At 37.3% G+C, this 14,648-nt stretch overlaps 1 protein-coding gene and 2 pseudogenes across 8 annotated transcripts in view; 2 read left to right on the top strand and 1 right to left on the bottom strand.

Annotated features, from left to right (window-relative positions):
- Nktr (natural killer cell triggering receptor) overlaps nucleotides 1-13,848 on the bottom strand; it is a 47,398-nt gene extending 33,550 nt beyond the window's left edge. For 6 of the 8 annotated variants that reach the window (XR_013090279.2, XM_076844084.2, XM_076844100.2 and 3 more), the window contains exons 1-2: nucleotides 13,724-13,848; nucleotides 13,482-13,559 (exon numbers count right to left, since the gene is read on the bottom strand). Coding sequence is in view for 7 of the 8 variants with exons in the window: in XM_076844084.2 (XP_076700199.1) it covers nucleotides 13,482-13,539 (58 nt within the window). In the remaining variant the exon portion in view is untranslated. Of the gene's footprint in view, nucleotides 1-13,481; nucleotides 13,560-13,710 lie in introns of all 8 variants that reach the window. The other 2 variants (XM_076844092.2, XM_076844119.1) reach the window with 2 other exon arrangements.
- Nucleotides 633-1,147, top strand: LOC143409323 (large ribosomal subunit protein uL23 pseudogene; annotated as a pseudogene).
- On the top strand, nucleotides 1,242-2,210 carry LOC143379402 (high mobility group protein B1 pseudogene; annotated as a pseudogene).
- Nucleotides 13,849-14,648: the final 800 nt, after the last annotated feature.

The following is a 14,648-nucleotide window of genomic DNA, read 5'->3' as shown; positions in this document are numbered from 1 at the left end:
TCAAAGCAATTGAGACTGTATATGTAGACTATGTCCGATGCTATTTATCATATTATAAATCCAAACTCAAAGACAATTTTAGAACACAATACACAAGCACACATTCCATTCACTGTGAGAGCAGTGATGCCACAAGTTACAAGTGGTGTGATTGCTAGAAAATGGGAGAGAATGAGAGCTAATACTATCTTACATAAAAAGTTTTACTTTAAAAAACTTACTTGAAAGGGTCTTAATAAAATTGGAAAAGGAGTTTTAATTTATAATTAGTCTTCAGAGTCCCTTTCCCCCTTATTTAACAAAATATTTTTCAGTGTGAATATTTTTATTTATTCAGATTTAATGGAGTTAAGTCAGAATGAACCGTGGGTCAAATATAAGTCATATTTGGTACAGACACAACATCACTTGATTTACTCTATGCATCATTATGGTTTTAATTTACTCCTGACCATCTCATTCAGTTACTTTAAGGACAAAACAAACATACTGCATTACAAATATCTCTAATGCATAAGTGGGATCATAAATGACATCATATGACAAGATTTTCCTCTGTCAACATTCTGAGCCTATAGTTTTAATGAAGCCAAAGTCTGAAGCTATTTCAAAAATTTGAAGCTGAGCCCTTTTCACCAAGATGGCGCCGAAAGCTAAGAAGGAAGCTCCTGCCCCTCCCAAAGCTGAAGCCAAAGCAAAAGCTTTGAAAGCCAAGAAAGCAGTGTTGAAGGGTGTCCACAGTCATAAAAAGAAGAAGATCCGCACGTCACCTACCTTCCGGCGACCCAAGACATTGCGGCTCCGGAGGCAGCCCAAATATCCTCGGAAGAGCGCCCCCAGGAGAAACAAGCTTGACCACTATGCCATCATCAAATTCCCTCTGACCACTGAGTCAGCCATGAAGAAGATTGAAGACAACAACACACTTGTGTTTATTGTGGATGTCAAGGCAAACAAACACCAGATCAAACAAGCTGTAAAGAAGCTCTATGACATTGATGTGGCCAAGGTTAACACCCTGATCAGGCCTGATGGAGAGAAAAAGGCATATGTTCCACTGGCTCCTGATTATGATGCTTTGGATGTTGCCAACAAAATTGGGATCATCTAAACAAAGTCCAGCTGTCTAATTCTAAATATACTTTCTTTTTTCCAACAAAAAAAAAAAAAAAAAAAAAAATTTGAAGCTGATCTTGAAGAAAATAATGGAGGAAAAGGGGAAGATTTTTAAGTTAGGAATAATGTATATAAAGTCATGTCAGAATCTTGAAAAATATATGTATGTATATTAAATATCACTTTTATGTATATTTTATACCAATATAACAAAAGTATTTTTTTTAGTTGCTAATGAACCTTTATTTTATTTATATGTGGTGCTGAGAATTGAACCCAGTGCCTCACCCATGCTAGGCAAGTGTTCTACCACTGAGCCACAACCCCAGCCCAACAAAAGTATTTTCATCAATCTTTATAATCTCTGGCAAAATTTCATCATACATGTTCATTATGCAAACATGTTGGGAGGAGCACAAGAAGCAGCACCCAGATGTTGCAGTCAACTTCTCAAGAGTTTTCTAAGTGCTCAGAGAGGTGGAAGACCACATCTGCTAAGACGAAACAAAAATATGAAGATGTGGTAAAGGCAGACAAGGTCCATTATGAAAGAGAAATGAAAACCTTTTTCCCTCCTATAGGGGAAACAAAAAAGTTCAAGGATCCTAATGCATCCAAGAGATCTCCATCAGCTTTCTTGTTCTAAGTATCACCTAAAAATCAAAGGAGAACATCCTAGCCTGTCTATCCATTGATGTCGCAAAGAAATTGGAAGAGGTGTGGCATAACATTGTTGCAGATGACAAGCAGCCCTATGAAAAGAGGGCTGCTAAAGTGAGGGGAAAATATGAAAAGGATTTTTCTGCCTACCAAGCTAAAGGAAAACCTGACAGGGCAAAAAAGGGAGTGTTTCAGGTTAAAAAAGCAAGAGAAGGGGCTGGGGATGTGGCTCAAGCGGTAGCATGCTCGCCTGGCATGCGTGTGGCCCGGGTTCGATCCTCAGCACCACATACAAAGATGTTGTGTCCGTCGAAAACTAAAAAATAAATAATAAAAAAATTCTCTCTTTAAAAAAAAAAAAAAGAAAAAAACAAGAGAAAGAAGGAAGAACAGTAGACAAAGAAGATAAAGAGCACAAGGAAGAATATGAGTAAGTTGGTTCTAGTGGAGGTTTTTTTTTCTTGTCTACAAAGTATTTAACCCCCCTGTATATAAGTCACTCCTTTTTTTTAAAATTTTAGTTGTACACAATACATTTATTTTGTTTATGTGGTGTTGAGGTTTGAACCCGGGGCCACGCACATGTTAGGCGAGTGCTCTACCGCTGAGCCACAACCCCAGCCTCTAAGTCACTCTTTTTAAAGAAAAAAATTAAAAGTGTAGGGCTGTATAAGGTTTGTGTTAAAACTATACAGGGTCCTTTTTTGTATACATACTGCCAAATGTGTCTTTAGATAGTGCTGTCCTGGTGGTATTTTTTCTTTTGGTTCTGGGGATTGAACTCAGGGATGTTTTACCAATGAGGTACATCCCCAGATCTTTTTATTTTTTATTTTGAAACAGGGTCTTACTAAGATGCTGAGGCTGGTCTTGAACTTGTGATCCTCCTGCATCAGCCTCCCCAGTCACTGGGATTATAGGCACATGCCACCCTACCCAGCTTCCTGGTGGTATTTTCAATAGACACCAACTTGGTCTGGCACAGTATGCGCGTTAAAAACTAGCACAGAAATTTAAAGCATGTTCTTGTTGGTGCACAGAACAAATTATGGGAAGCTTTTTCATCTTCAAGTATCTTTGATACAGCTTATAGTGTTGTTTTTATTATTCTATAATTGAAAAAAAGTTGTCACAGTTTTGTTGACATTCTGAATGTTTTGAAGTAAACACCATTTTTAAATTCAAAAACAAACAAACAACAATGACAAACTACCAAAATGCAGATCCTCCAAACAAGACAGGAAAAACCAAGATCCATCTACGTCAGGTTGTCAATCCTGATTCAACCACTAGGTGTCAGGAATAAAATCAGCAAGTACATGGACCAAGTAAAACTGAACATCACCTTGCAATATTTTTTTCTAGTCAAGCAACTCTAGAATAACAGGGATTGTTTAGAAAACGTCATAGTAGTCACATCACATGGCTTAGTGATAGAGCTAAGGCTCATATACAGCTTTACTAGTTGAGCCTATACTGTTCTTACTAGACATTGTTTGCTTTTCTACAATCTGAGATGTATCTCTCATTTTTATTAGAGTAAAAGTATGTAATAAATAAATATTTTGAATGACTGAAGATATACAAGACTATTTCAAATTATTAAATAAACTGGATATCCAAAAGAAAAGAAAATATTGTAGGACATGACATATTATATTAGGCAAGAAAAGCACACTGCCCAACTAACTACAAACAAGGGTTGAGGATAAGAGCAAAGGTAGGAAAAGATCACACTGGCTAGGCAAAGAGCAAAAAAATAGGAAGAAATCAAGAAACAGGAGCAACATTTCAATAAAATCAGGCCAGTTGATCAAATAATTCTGTGTTATCTCAAAAAGTCCAACAGTATACAAGACATAGTACCCAAATTCCAAGGAGTTCACATTTTAGCTAAGAATGACAAATAGAAATACAGTTGCTACACAACATGGCAAGCCATCAGTGGGATGAACAAAGTTTCCTTCTGCATTCATAGATTCAACCAACCATGGATGGAAAATACACTTTTTTTTTTAAATTTTTTTTGAGTGTTGAGTTAGCGCTCAATACTTGAATAACACTCAAAACAAAATTATTCAAGGGCAGAGATTTATAAAATAAAACTTTCACAAATGAAGGAATACTTAAATATACAGATCAAAAAGATCACTGACTACCAGGAAAATTATTACAAGTAGAGCAACACCAAACAAGGCTTAACAAAGCTATTTAGTTTCAGAGATATAAAGGAAAGAATCTTTTTAACACCCAGGCAGTAGAATCACATTGCTTGCAAAGAAAAAAAATGTAAGGCCAGTTTCAAACACTTTATAGAAGCTGGAGACAACAGAGTACTATCTGCCACCTTCAAAGGAAGAATATGCTATGAACCAATAAGTTTATAACTAGCAAAGGAAATACGATAATCAGATTTTATCTCAAAGAATATATTTGAATATGTAACTTTGAGATGAGTCAAAGAACTAATGAATAAGAAAGAACTAGTAGGACAGGAGTACCATTGGGAACTGAGTCTACTGTAATACCAAATTAAACCTAAATAACTGGAAATTATTCAAAAAATATAGGGCTGGGGTTGTGACTCAGTGTTAGAGCACTCATCTAGCATGTGTGAGGCACTGGGTTCGATCTTCAGCACCACACAAAAAATAAAGGTATCGTATCCATCTACAACTAAAAAAAAAAAAAAAATATCAAACAGTTCAGCTGGGCGCAGTGGCACATACCTAAAATCCCAGAGGATTGGGAGGCTGAGGCAGGAGGACCCCAAATTCAAAGTCAGTCTCATCAATTTACGAAGCAACTTCGTGAAACCCCATCTCATTTTTTTTTTTTTTTAAAGAGGCCAAGGATGTGACCCAGTGAGTTTAATCCCTGGTGCCATAAATAAATAAATAATAAAAATCGAACAATCCAAAAGGTTATAGAATGAGAAGTCTTGTTGCCATTCCCATAAACAGGTATTTGCTTTCACTAATCTCATGTGTGTTTCCTCCAGTTTATTTTCATACACGAGAAAGTATTATTTATTTTTGTATTTCTTCCTTAAAAAAAAAAGCTTGTTTAGTAGTGCATATGTAATAAATTTTATTTAATAATAAATTTAATTTAAATAAATTTATTTACTTAATAATAAATCATGAAAAACTTATTTTATCTGCAATGTAAAAAATAAGTTAAATTGAAAGGAGGCAATTAGGACTCACAGTGTCGAAAAACAAGAGGGGGTTGAGTTTTTGAAAAAAGACTACCTGCTGAACTCCATTCTCATACTTCTGGAGTTCAACAGGTAGTCTTTGCTGAAGATGACAGAGTAAGTAAAGATTACACTTACTTAGACAAGTAACTACTTTTAGAACTAAAAGTGTATTACACATTTTTCCAGCTTCTATGACAGAAGGGGAACCAACCTATAGTGAAATATATAAAATGAGGGAAATAAGAAAACAAACAAGAAATAAGTTAAGAGAAGAACCAAAATAGCTCTGTAATAATTCAGCCAACTAAACTTTTTTCATAACTTGTCAATCAATACTGACTTTTAAAAGCATTTTTAGATGGTATAAACAAAAACTCAGAAATTATTGGCTCACATAATTAGATAACAAGGATATTTGTGCAGATTAGAGAATTAAAGATCCAGGATGTAAGGGATTAAGAGCAGATGTTAGAGCTGCCAGGTTCCAGGAGAAAGTAAATATCATTGCTTTGTCCCAGAGTCAGTGCAAGAAGCCCAGAATATTTTCATTGGCAAATAAGACTAAAGATAAATTTAATCACTCAAGAAGATAAAGAGAAATAACAAAATTTGGGGAAAGAATTATACGAAAGCACAGATTACAACTCCATGCTAACACAGACTATAAAAGAAACCCAAGAAAGAAATTAAAATGGTTATTCCAAGGAGTGCTGTTAAAAAACTTCAGATAATTATTGAACTATTTTTAATCTCCAAGCAGTTACACTGCTTTAGAGCAGAGAAAAAGATGAAAAGCTTAACAAATTTTATTAAACAAAATAAGAACTAAAACCAAAGACAATATATAAAACAAATTAAGACTTGGGTGGCTAAGGCAAGAGGATCACAAGTTCAGTGCCAGCCTCAACAACTTAGTGAGGCCCTATGTAGCAAGACCGTCTCAAAATTAAAAAATAAATAAATAAAAAGGGCCGGGGATGAAGCTCAGTGGTAACAGTCCCTGGGATCAATCCCCAGTACCAAAATAAAATAAAATCCCCTAAATATTAATCTCATTTAAAAAGATATACCATTTATATTAAGAAATCTGTTAATATAATTGAAATGAAGGAAAAACTTCATAAAATCTTATGATATAAATCAAACCAGAATTTAATGAAATTCAACAATCATTCCTGGGCATAAATAACACACATTCTTAGATCCTCTTCAAATCATCAGCCAGCATCATATTTATTGGTAAAACACTAGTTTAGCATTAATTCTATTAAAGTTAAGAACAAGTGCTTGTTAGCATACTATTATTTAATGTTCTAGCCAACATAAATAGAAAAAAGAACAATGTGACTGACATACAAATTAAAAATCATTTGTGTCACTATTTTAAGAACATTAACTGTATACCTGGAAAACTCAAAAGAACCAATTAAAATAGTAACAGAGATAATGAAGTTGTTATTTATCATAAGACCAACAAGAACTAATCAAAAAACTAACAGAATAAAAAAAATCACATCCTCTATAACCACAAAAAAAATTCTAGCTAGTTACATAAAAGTACAGGACAAAATTACAACAACTGAGAGGCTTTAAAGGCAATTTGAATAAAAAAGAGAAATACCTTCTTCTTGGATAAGACTCAAAATTGCAAGTATGGCAAAACCCCCCTAAAGTAACCCATTTTAATTTAATCACAACCTATAAAAATACTAATGAGATTTCTGGAGGAACTTAACAAAAATTATTCTGAAGGTTTTTGGGGAAAAAAATAAACATGCAATTTCCTTCTTTTTGAACTTTTTTAAAAAATATTTTTTAATTGTTGATGGACCTTTATTTATTTATATGTGGTGCTGAGAATCGAACCCAGTGCCTCATGCATACTAGGCAAGCACGCCACCACTGAGCCACAACCCAGCCCAGCCCCCTTCTTTTTGAACTTTTTATTTTGAAAATTTTAAATCTACAAAAATGTTTCACCATATTTACTTTATTTCTCCCTTTCTACACATACTTTTTTTTTTCTGAAATAAACCAAAGGTTAAAGACACAAAATTCATCCTTAATTACTTTAGCATATAGTCCTAAAAATATAGGTATTCTCTTGGGCTGGGGTTGTGGCTCAGCGGTAGAGTGCTTGCCTAGCATGCATGGGGTACTGGGTTCGATTCTCAGCATCACATAAAAATGAAATAAAGATATTGTGTGAAAGAAAGAAAGGTATTCTTCTACTTAACCTCAATGCTATAATCACATCCAAGAAATGTTAATCACAATATAGTCTAACACATGTTGTAGCATTATTAGGAATAAAGTATTGGGGTTTTCCCTGGTTCCTGACCAAGTGCTCCTAAAACCCTCATAATTTGGTCTTTCTCTCCAGTTTCTGATAAAGAGCTTCAAAATTCCCTGGAATTTTCTGGGTGATAGGAACATCTTTTGGTCTATAGAGACAACTCTTGGCACAGCTTCAGGAGCATTAGGAGGGTGACTGGTTACCATAAAAATTACACCACAGACCCAGAACTTTTAGCCCCACTCCCCACCATCAAGAAAGGACAGGGGTTCAAGATTAAGTAATAACTTATTGATCTATTTGATGAAACCTCCATTAAAACACCTAAATAAGAGTTTGCAGAGTTTCCAGTTTGGTGAGCTCAGTGAGGTCTTCAAAGAGAAGGCATAAAAGGTCCACACACTCCCTACCCCCGTACTTCACTGTATGTATCTCTCCTATTTGGAAATTGCTTCTGAGTTGTACAAGTAACAACCTATTTGGTTGTTGGAGTAGGCTGAGTTGGGACCTGCTGTAGCAGATTACCAAACCCAAGCAGAGAGTTAAGATTCCTTGATTTACAGCTAGTTGGCCATAAGCTATGTGCGGCCCAGAACTTGGCACTGGCATCTGAAGTCTTATGGGAATGAGTCTTTCAACTCTAGGTAGAGAATGTCGGAATTAAATTGAACTGTTGGTGTTAGAGGACTAGAGAATTCATTGCTATAGGAAAAAACTCACTGTAGTCCACATTCAAATTTACCCAACTCCCTCCACAATGGCCTTTATATCTTTTTTCTTCACTTTTTGTTTTAACCTTCTCATTTTTTTAAAATGGTTAAATGAATTTCATTGTTTGGCTAAACTGAATTTGCAACCAACCCTCACTTGATTACCACTTGAGTTCCTTCTAGGTTTTTAAACTTTTTATTTATTTATACTTTTTTTGTGGGGGGATGCTACAGATCAAACCAAGGCCTTTATGTATGCAGGCAAGTAAAGCAATCTACCACCAGTCCCTCCCACCCCCTTCAATGACAAATATACAACTACTTTTAAAATCCAGCAATCTGATCAACCATTACATTTTAATTTAATTTACATGCTTTGGACTCTTAATCTAAAATAGTCCCCCATCTCCATCTATTTTTTTGCACCCCATCAGGAAAGCCCATATCAGTCTGACCCATTATGTAATGTTAAAATATTAGCCAAGTCCTAGTTGTAAAGGTATTCACACCATTTTTAAACTACTCTATGGGATAATACTTTCAACCTATGTGCATGTTATATTCCTAACAACTATTCACCAAATGGTGTTACATTCCAAAAAAGCTTTTCACTGATGATCCTTTTCTGAACTAATGATTACACTTGGGGTTGCAAAATAATGATTCTTCTGATTCCATCATTTCTTCTATATTTATCCATCTTGAAATCTTCTATTAAGAACACTATCTAGGGGCTGAGGATGTGGCTCAAGCAGTAGCGTGCTCGCCTGGCATGCGTGCCACCCGGGTTCGATCCTAAAACACCACATACAAACAAAAGATGTTGTGTCCACCAAAAACTAAGAAATAAATATTTAAAAAAAAAAAGAACACCACTTAATAGTTGGGCAGGTGGCCCACACCTGTAATCCCAGCGGCCCGGGAGGCTGAGGCAGAAGGACTGTGATTTCAAAAAGGCAACCTTAGCAACTTAGCAAGGCACTATGTAATTCAATGAGACCCTGTCTCTAAATAAAATATAAAAAAGAAAAAGGGCTGGGGATGTGGTCAAGAGCCCCTGGGTTTAATCCCTGGTACCAAGAAACAACAAAAACCAACAACAACAAAAAAAATTCACCACCTATCTGCTTCATGTCAAGATTAACCAAGAAGCAAAGAGTCTGGGTCCATCGACAACCCTGATATGCTGAGTGAGTGCTATGTCAGAGAAAAGTTAACACTTGCATCTTGTTTAAGTCACTGATATTTCGTCTTCATGTTAGCAACCAACCCTATCCTCCAGGTACCTTCCTATGCTACAAAGCTAATAAAAGTGGTTATATGATACCTAATTTATGTTTGATTATAAACACTGCGTAATTATGAATCAGGCCTCAATTGTGCAAATATACAAAGTTAAGGTGGAAAAACAGAATTTAAGATTTTATTCTGTAGCAATTACTCTCTTAAACGTCAAGATATTATCTTAAAAATATAATCTTAAAGTTGGGATCTAGGGCTGGGGATGTGGCTCAAGCGGTAATGCGCTCGCCTGGCATGCGTGCAGCCCGGGTTTGATCCTCAGCACCACATACAAACAAAGATGTTGTGTCTGCCAAAAAATAAAACTAAAAAATAAATATTTTTTAAAAAAAGTTGGGATCTATATGTAACAAGGCTTACACAGGAGGCATTCACAATTAGGGGTTTTGAATGCAAGTTTTGACATAATTTTGAAAGTATTCCTCAGATCTAAACAACTTTGTCAGTAATAAGTCTTTCCCCCTCTAGCCTGATCTCTTTCTGCATATTTAAAGAAATCTTTTTAGTTTCAATCTGCTTTTATTCCCAGTAGATTAAGTATTTGCTAAACACCTGACCATCTGTGTAAGTACTGTGGTCTACCAAGAATTCAGGCTGAACTGTACACTCTGGAATGCTTTAAGACTCTCCAGAACAAGACAAACCTTGGTTTTCATTCTCCTCAAACTCTCACAAAATGATGTACAATTCCTATAAGGAACCATATTACAAAGTATGCATCACAAAGCCATAATTCCCTTTGCAACAACCCTGACAGATGAACACCAATCTTTGTCAAAAAATCAAAACACAGGGAGTCAAATAAAGAAAAGCAGGCATTTTATATTAAAGGTAGAAATGGAGAGAAATCTTTGACTATACATTTCACTTGGAGTCTTGAAAAAGAAAGGGGAAAGAAAAAGGAAGGTATTAAGAAGTAAACTTTCCCCTTTCAAAATTCCAGTAAAAACCTAATGTGTTTGCCTACAACACCCATCTCAACAAGTCTGGTGTCATTACTGGAATTCTCCAAGCCAGATTCTTTAAAAAAATAAAAAATTTTAAAACTCTTACAGAAACCTAAAACAAGCCTCTGCTTAACGTGAAGAAACAGCTTAATTAACAAGGGTCTAACTGCATAGAAAAGCCCTTCACTGACTTAGTGAATATGCAATAATTGAAGCAACTTTTGGAAAAAAAGTCAAAAAACTTAAAAAAAAAAAATCAGATATTGTGCTTAGGTACTTTACACAAACAGTATCTCTGCAAGAATATGAAGTCAGAATTTTAAGAAATGCTGCATTATCAAAAATCATATATACAATTGAGTATATCCATGGGAAAATGGAAGTTGGGGAAGACAAGGGAATTTCAAGTTACAGTAAGAATTATTCTCATTAGGAATATCAGTAATAAAGGAATGTTTTAGGTGTATGTTATAAAATCTGAACACTACTAGGAAAGTCCTACAATTGACTGCATCTCACTTGTGTGTGCCTCCTTTCCCCTCATGGTCATTAGCAAGCATAGTGGCCTTCAAATTACTGTCTGGGTAAGAATGACAGTGCTGTCCAACTGCCCTTCTCTTCTCATGTATTACATAGAAATTCTATTTAACTCATGAGCATATAGAACAGTGGGAGGTCATTTAAATATAATAATACAAGTCATCACATCCACTATTCATAAACTTATAACACAAGGTAAGTTTGGGCAGGGAAATGCATTTCTCTTGTTCCTTTGGTACAAATCAGATCCTATAAGCCTCCTACAAAATCTTAATTATTTTGAATGTGAGTCTAAAGGTTAAAGGGTAATTGTAAACTGCCCTACTGCTATCTTTAGAATCAATGAAGACAAAAGTATATAGTACTTCCATTTTACAAGGAGGTTAACTGGCTCAACCAAGTCAAACACAAGTGGTACTAAAACATTCCTGACTACTACATTACCTTTTAAAACCAATTTCTTGGAATCATTTCCAAATACTTTACAATGTTTACTAAGGGCACATTTTGAGTCTGTGAATCTTATTAAATAAAAACTATATTCAACTGTCTTCCCATTTTCATCTATTTTGATAAACTTTGAGGAAATTATGATATTACTCTCAGACCTATATAAAGAAAAGAAATTCCAAAGTCAAACGACCCTTTCATTATGGTAGATGCCTGTAATCCCAGTGACTTGGCAAGCTGAGGCATCACAAGTGTGAGGCTGGCTTGAGCAACTTAGCAAGACCCTGTTTCTAAATAAAAAACAAGCTGGGGATGTAGCTGGGTGGTAGAGCACCCTTGGGTTCAATCCCTAGTAGCAAAAAGAAAAGAAACTAAAACACTTCTTTATAATCCGTTAGTCAAAGACTAAGTATCAAAGAACATATCAAAATTTGTGGGTTGCATCTAAATTTTCTTCTATAATTGTATAATTAAATGTTTATATTAGAATGCAAAGTATCAAGTCAATGATCTAAGTTTTCACTTAAACTAGAAAAAAAAACAAAATGAAGTAAGCATTAGAAAGGAAATGATAAAAAACAGAAGTTGATGAAATTGAAATACACAAAAAATTTTAAAATCAAAATCTGAATATAAAAACTGGTTACGTTCTAGGCAAATTAACAAGGATAAAAGACAAAACAGGTACAAATTATCAATATTAAGAATGAAAAAGGAAATATCAGTACAGCTGTGGAGAACCACTCTATGGACACTATGGACATAAATTCAACAACTTAGATAAAATGCACCAATTTCTTAAAAGTCACAAACTACTAAAACTCACTCAAGAAGAAGTATTTATTTATTTATATGTGGTGCCTCACATATGCCAGGCAAGAGCTCTACCACTGAGCCACAACTCCAGCCCCAGAGTTCTGCTATTTTTAATTCTTAAAAAAGAACACTGTTACCTGGAGCATGGATTCACTATAAACAAGGATTAAGATCCCCCCTTCCAATAAAAAGATCCTGCAAGGCTCAAAATATTTGAAAAGAAAAAGAGAAGTAGTGCTGGGGGTGTAGGTCAGTGGTAGAGCTCTTGCCTAGTATGCATAGGAAGGCCCTGGGTTCCATCCCTAGCAAGGGCAGGGGATAACAAAATTTCTGAGATTATTCCTTTGCTCCAAACTTTTAATCTTCCCATCTCACAGTGTTAAAGTCCTACAGGTCTTTTCCTACTAACTCTTCCCTATACTCCAGTCACACTGAGCTCCTTGCTATTCCTTTAAAAGGCCAAGTACACTCCTCCTCAGGGCCTGTTAACTGTTTCCCTCTACCAGGAATGCTCTTCTTAAAGATATCCAGATGGTTCACTTCCTCATCTGTTTAAATGTTATCTTCCCAAAATGGCCTTATTTCACATCTCAGAACCCCTTTTACTAGTCACTGTATCTTCCCCCTAGTTTATTGTCTCTGACCTCAACAGAAAACAAACTACAAAAGAAAATGCCTTTGTTTTATTCACTGCTATCTCTCAATAGTCTAGAACAGGAACAGGGTCTCATAAGAATGTGCAGAACAAGATGTTGCACAACGATGGCATACATGCCTCCAATCAAAACCTGGCAGATACCAAAAAGAGCTAAGAAAACGGTTTAGAACCCTGCACGTTCTGCTACTTAGAATAAAACTGACTACCTTTAAAACAAAAATACTTTAAAAAAGAAAAACCTAATGAATGGGTGTATTCTTAAAGACAAAAAATATTAATGCTAAGCGCCTTCATGCTGCAATTTCGCTGGCTTATCACACAAAACGATCCCTGAGCAATCTTTCCAGAAACTAAGAAACTCTAGGTATAAAGATTCTTAGAGGAAAATAGAAGGGGAGTTAACGAATTAATGATATATAGTGGCTAGGTAATACAGAATAAAAAGAGTCCAAACTTCGGAGTACAGAGCCAACTACCCCAAATCGGAATCTGCAAGGCTTGCCCCCTGGAGTCACTTGGAAGCAGAAATTTTCTATTTTGGGCGGCAGGCTGGGTATGAGGACTAGATCCGGAGGAGCAGGGGGCGTGGGGTTTAGGAGAAAGAGGCCCGAACTCCGAGCTGGAGGCTGGTGCTGAGCGGGGCTAGACTCCTCTCCTTTCATTTTCTTGCAAGAGAAAAGGGAAAGTTGATTGCGTCTCCCCGCTCCCCAAAAGGCCTGGGCGAGGGCTGGTGAGGCTGACCCTCCCCTTGCGCTAGCCAGCAAGGCCACGGCGGCCGGCTCACCCGGCTCACGGTTGATCTCGATGTCGAAGTGGCACTGCGGCCGGTCCTGAGCCCCCATCACGACGGCGGCGGCGAAAGCTGGAGAGAGGGGAGGAGAGCAGTCAGGGCGGGCGCCGGGGCGGGGCGGGGCGGAGCCGCGCCACGGTCGCCTCGCGCGGGCCGGTCGCGACCGCGCGGGAGGCCAGATCGGCCCTCCAGCCCCAGCCTCCCAGTTCCCAGGAGCGCGCACATAGGCTCGTCACCTGGCTGGCTCCAGGCTGAACCACTCCGCGTCAGCAAAGGAGAAAATATTGCCGCCGCCGCCAGACCCCAACGCCACTAACGGAACGCCGCCTCGTACCCCGGGCCGGCCTCCCAGTGCCACGCCAAACCCCGCGAGAAACGGAAAAAATACCGCGAGAAGTGGGTGGATAACCGTACGGGACAGCCGGAGGCGGTTCCCTACTGGGCGTGGCGGGAGCGCTTCGGAAGGCTCTAGTGGGCTCTCCAGTATCTGCGTGGATCCTTTCTGCCCACCCTTTGGAACCAGTCTGCCAATCTGGGAGGCTTGGACGCGCCTGCGCCCTTTACTGCTCCTTACTCTGGGGAGCGGCTGCGCTTTCCCTAATATCGCGAGACTTCCTGGTGGTCGAGTTCTGTGAATGTACGGAGAAAATCGGTGGAGTTTAATGAAGCAGGTGGCATTGTGGCCTGTTTTCTGTTTTCGCGGGTAGTAGTTATGACTATATGGTACTGTTAGGTCGACCGACCCACTTTAAAGGCCTTTCAACTGAGGAATGCGTTCGTTTCTGCCCTGTCGGAGGTAGTTTCTGGCCGTACGCTCACTGAGAATTCTGCAGCTTTTGTGAAGGGTCAATTCCAGTCTTTTGCCCATTTTTAAAAAATCTATCTCTTCGTCTTCCCATTGAGTGTAAAAATTCTGAACACAAATGTTTTATCAGGTGGATATATGTATGTTCCAGATACAAATCTTTTGTTAGACATATGATTGCTAATACTTTCTCCCAGTGTGGGTCTTGATCTTTCATTATTTTGACTTTAAGCTTTTAGTTTAGTTGCTTTTCTTTTGTTGTTTGTGCTCTTTCTGTGCTCAGAATTCTGCCTGTCCCAAATTTACGAAGATTATTTTCTCCTGTTTTCATGTGGAAATTTCAGTTTTACTTTTTG

This window comes from Callospermophilus lateralis, chromosome 1, assembly GCF_048772815.1.
Source record: "Callospermophilus lateralis isolate mCalLat2 chromosome 1, mCalLat2.hap1, whole genome shotgun sequence".
NCBI classification, from domain to species: domain Eukaryota; kingdom Metazoa; phylum Chordata; class Mammalia; order Rodentia; family Sciuridae; genus Callospermophilus; species Callospermophilus lateralis.
This window is presented reverse-complemented; position numbering and strand designations above follow the sequence as displayed.